At 50.2% G+C, this 4,497-nt stretch overlaps 1 protein-coding gene across 1 annotated transcript; it reads right to left on the bottom strand.

Annotated features, from left to right (window-relative positions):
* Window positions 1–2,487: 2,487 nt before the first annotated feature.
* LOC126721788 (uncharacterized) lies at window positions 2,488–3,342 on the bottom strand. Its single transcript, XM_050424845.1, has one exon. The coding sequence runs from the start codon at window positions 3,340–3,342 to the stop codon at window positions 2,488–2,490; it is 855 nt and encodes a 284-aa protein (XP_050280802.1).
* Between the last annotated feature and the right edge of the window lie 1,155 nt (window positions 3,343–4,497).

Here is a 4,497-nt window from a genome sequence, read left to right as displayed (position 1 = left end):
GTCTAGGCCCCACTGTGCGAATGGCCAAGGGCTGGACAGTGGGTTAAGGGTTCCGCCTGGCTGATGTATATTCGGGGCGAACCTTTGGCACTGGTCGCACTTTTTTACAAATTCTTGCGCCTCTTTCTGCATGCTCGGCCACCAATAACCTTGCGTTATGGCCCTATGGGATAGGGACCTACCCCACGTATGACTTCCGCAAATCCCTTCGTGTAATTCCTCCAGGATGAGTTCAGTGGCATCCGGGTGCACACACAGCAAGTACGGTCTTGAGAATGAGCACCTGTACAGTTTGGAGTCCTCGGACAACCAGAATCGAGAAGCCTTTCTTCTAATCTTGTCGGCCTCGTTCTTATCTTCTGGTAAGGTGTCGTGCTTTAAGAATAGTACTAAAGGATCCATCCAGCTAGGCCTAGCCCTGATGTTGTGAACCCGTACTGGGTTGGTCCTCGCCGTCGTTGGGCAGTAGAGATCTTCTACGAGAATAACCCGAGGAAGTGACTGAGCCGAGGAGGTGGCGAGCATTGCAAGAGAATTAGCATGGGTGTTCCCGCTCTTGGACACGTGCACCAGATTGAAGTGATAGAAATGGGTCTGCAGGCGTTTGACTTGGACTAGGTACTCTTGCATTCTTTCATCCCTCGCCTCCAATTCCCCATTTACTTGTCCCACAACGAGTCTTGAGTCCGAGAACATGTTCACGGATTTTCCACCCAGTTTCTGGATCATTGACATTCCTTCCAATAGTGCCTTATACTCGGCTTCGTTATTCGTGGCCGAGAAACCAAGCCTCAACGATTTTTCGATGGTGATCCCCTCGGGGGAGACCAAAACGAGCCCCACCCCTGAGTCCCTTTGGTTGGCCGCTCCGTCGATGTGTGCTCTCCACCAACTGGGCTCTTGCTGAGAGATTGCGCTGATCAGTTTCCCGTCAGGGTTTAGTGTCCCTCCCCCTCCTTCTGGTGTGGGCTCTGCAAATTCATCTACTAGATCCGCGAGAACTTGACCCTTCACAGCGGTGCGAGGCATGTACCTAATGTCGAAGGAGCCCAGAATCGTCCCCCATTTTGCTATTCTACTTGTGTAGTTGGCGCTCCGGAGTATGGATCTCAGCAGATGTCAGGTTAGTACAACAACAGTATGTGCCTGGAAATAGTGGGGGAGCTTTCGCGTGGCTTGTACGATTGCCAAGACGGCCTTTTCGAGGGGGAGGTAACGGATCTCTGCCTCGTGCAGCGATTTGCTTACGTAGTAGACCGGCCGTTGTGTGTCATTGTCTTTTCGGATCAACACTAAGCTCATTGCGTGAGAGGCTACAGCAATATAGGCGAATAGCATCTCGTTGGCCTCAGGACTGGACATAATTGGTGGCCGGGTCAGGTATTCCTTAAGCTGCTGGAAAGCTAAAGCGCACTCTTCAATCCACTCGAAACCTTTCCACTTGTTTAATAGGAGGAAGAAAGGCCTGCATCTGTTCGCTGAGCGGGAAATGAAACGGTTTAAAGTGGCAATCATGCCAGTGAGCTTTTGGACCTCTTTGGGATTCCGAGGAGGCTGCAGGCTATGGATAGCTCTAATTTGGTCAGGGCTAATTTCGATGCCTCTGTGAGTCACCATGTAACCTAAGAATTTCCCTGATCCCACCCCAAATGAACACTTGGACGCGTTTAGGCGCAGCCTGTACTTTCTCAGAATTCGAAAGATATCGCCGAGGTCTCTAACGTGGTTGGGCACTAATTTACTTTTTATCACCATGTCGTCTATATAAATTTCGATGCTCTTACCCATCTGCTGTTCAAACATCCTGGTCATCATCCTTTGGTAGGTTAACTTGGCATTCTTTAGGCCAAAGGGCATTACTTTATAATGATAATTTCCGACGGGGGTGACAAAAGCCGTTTTTTCTTAGTCCTTGGCAGCTAGGGGTATCTGATGGTAGCCTTGGAAGGCGTCCAAAAAACTCATTCGACAGTGTCCCACGGTTGAATCCACCAATCGATCTATCCGCGGCATGGGGAAGGGATCCTTCGGGTAGGCCTTATTTAGGTCTGTGAAGTCTACGTAGACCCGCCATTTCCCACTCTTCTTTTTTACCATGACTGTGTTGGCCAACCATTCGGGGTAGAATACCTCCTTAATAGCCCCCGCTTTCTTCAATTTTGTGACCTCCTCTCTCACGGCGTCTGCATGCTCTTTCGACGGTCGCCGAGGAGGTTGCTTCTTAGGCGTTACGGCCGGGCTAACATTAAGGTGATGGCAAATGAAATTTGGGTCAACCCTAGGGGCCTCGTAGGCGTCCCAGGCAAACATGTCCACATTCTGTCTAAGAAAATCAATTCACATCTCCTTCTCTTGGGGCGGTAATTCTGAGTCGACCTGAAAAAACCTCTCTGGGTCTGATCCGACAAGTACTTTCTCTAGATCCTCGCAACTTGCTTCCATGGTTGGTCCCCCACTACCCAAGGCTGGGGCCGGGGTCGTTAATTGCTATAAGCCGTTCTCGGCTGAGGTGGAGGGCTCATTATTTGGTCGTCGCAAGATTGCTGACACTATGCATTGCCGGGCCATCGCCTGGTTCCCTATTACTTCTTTCACTCGACTTCCTGACGGATACTTCACCTTTTGGTGTAAGATTGATGACACAGCCCCTAGGGCATGAAGCCACGGTCGGGCTACGATGGCAGTGTAGGGAAAGTATGCATCTACCACAATGAAGTCCACCTCCACCACGTCCGAGTCTGTTTGTATAGGCAGCCTAATCATGCCTTTTGGGGTGACAGTTTTTCCTTTAAAACTGACTAAAGGGGAGTCGTATGCCGACAGGTCCTCTGGCTTTAGCTTCAATCCCTTATACAAGTCGGGATACATTACTTCCACGGCACTGCCTTGGTCAACTAGCACCCTCTTCACATTGTATCCCCCAATTCTGAGCGTGACGACTAGGGCATCGTAGTGGGGTTGAAGGGTTCCCAGTTTGTCCTCATTCGAGAATCCGATTAAGGGCGTGGCCATCCCTCTAGCCCTCTTGGATTCCCTGTCGTCAGCTTCAGCCGGGAGCCTGCCCACTGATATTACTCTGAAAGGATTGGAACTGGTCCTTCCTGGTGCGGCGAGAATGACATTTATTGTGCCAATGGGTGGCCTCAATGTGCTTTGCCTAGTTTCAATGTTTGACTGCTCCTGCCATCCCACAGGGTGATGTAATAGATGTCTCAACTTCCCCTTTCGGACAAGCCGGTCCAAGTGGTTTTTCAGATTCCTGCAATCATCGGTGGTGTGGCCCGGCTCTTGGTGATATGCGCAATACAGATTTTGGTTACGTTTCGAGGGGTCACCTGCCATCCTGCTTGGCCATTGAAAGAACGGTTCGTTTTTCACCTTCTCTAGGATCTTATGTAATGGTTCTCAGAACACAACATGGACTGCCTGTGCCCTAGTGGATCCAGACTGTTCCGAGTAATCTCTTCTTGGCCTATTACTGTTGTTAAAGCGGTCCGACCTGAAGTCCCTCCTCTCCTGAGGGACAACCATCGCTTTACCCTTCCTCGTCTGCTGGTCTTCCTCGACCTTTTTGTACTTGTCAATTCTGTCCATGAGTTGGCGCACACTAGTGACCGGCTTCCTAGTCAGGGACTTTCTTAAACCATGCTCTGTTGGTAGGCCCCTCTTGAATGTGCTAATGGCGACGTTATCGTAATTTCCCTCTATCACATTATACATTTCCCAGTACCTATCTGAATAGGCCTTTAGTGTCTCTCCTTCTCGCATGAACTAGGATAGGAGGGAATCTAGGGGCCGAAGGACTCTGCTGCTGGTGATGAAGCGGGAACCAAAAGCCTGTGTCAGTTGCTTAAAGGAATTTATGGAATTTGGCTTAAGGCCATCAAACCATCTCATCGCCATTGGTCCTAAGCTGGATGGAAACACTTTGCACATCAACGCCTCGTCCTTGGAATGGACGGCCATCCTCTGATTAAACTGGCTTACATGCTCTATTGGGTCCGTCCGACCATTATATATGGCAAAGGTTGGTTGGTGGAACCGCCGAGGAAGCTCAGCCCCCTCTATCCTACGCGTGAAAGGCGACTGGGAGATGCGGTCTAGGGCTTTACTCATGGTGTCGTTTGCCAGGCCTTGGTAAAATGGGCCTTTGTGGCCGCGTTTGCAAGGTCGCTCTTCCTCATAGGAAAAAGTTTCTCTTGGAGGGGTTCTTGATCTCCGGCTGTATTCATTGTCCTCCTCATCGCTAGTGTCCGAGCCGGGTGAAGGACGTTTTCGTTGCGCTCGGCGTAACTTCTTCTTCAAGTCATCGATTTCTTGCTGTAAAGCCCTGTGATCGTTTCGCTTATGAGATGCGTGACCTTTCCCTTTCAAGAGACTTCTGCTCGTGTGGGAGGTGTTCACACTACCCTCTCGCTGCTTGTCTTGGTCTTTCTCTAGTTCGAGGTTCAAAAAGTTGTCTTGCCGTTGGGAGTTTGTGTGTCCGGTTTGGCGCGA

The sequence above is a fragment of the Quercus robur genome, chromosome 4 (genome assembly GCF_932294415.1).
Source record: "Quercus robur chromosome 4, dhQueRobu3.1, whole genome shotgun sequence".
In the NCBI taxonomy this organism is placed as follows: domain Eukaryota; kingdom Viridiplantae; phylum Streptophyta; class Magnoliopsida; order Fagales; family Fagaceae; genus Quercus; species Quercus robur.
This window is presented reverse-complemented; position numbering and strand designations above follow the sequence as displayed.

What these genes read in the sequence shown, in the direction of transcription:
- LOC126721788 (XM_050424845.1), bottom strand. Translation starts at nt 3,342, where the DNA reads ATGGCAGGTGACCCCTCGAAACGTAACCAAAATCTGTATTGCGCATAT.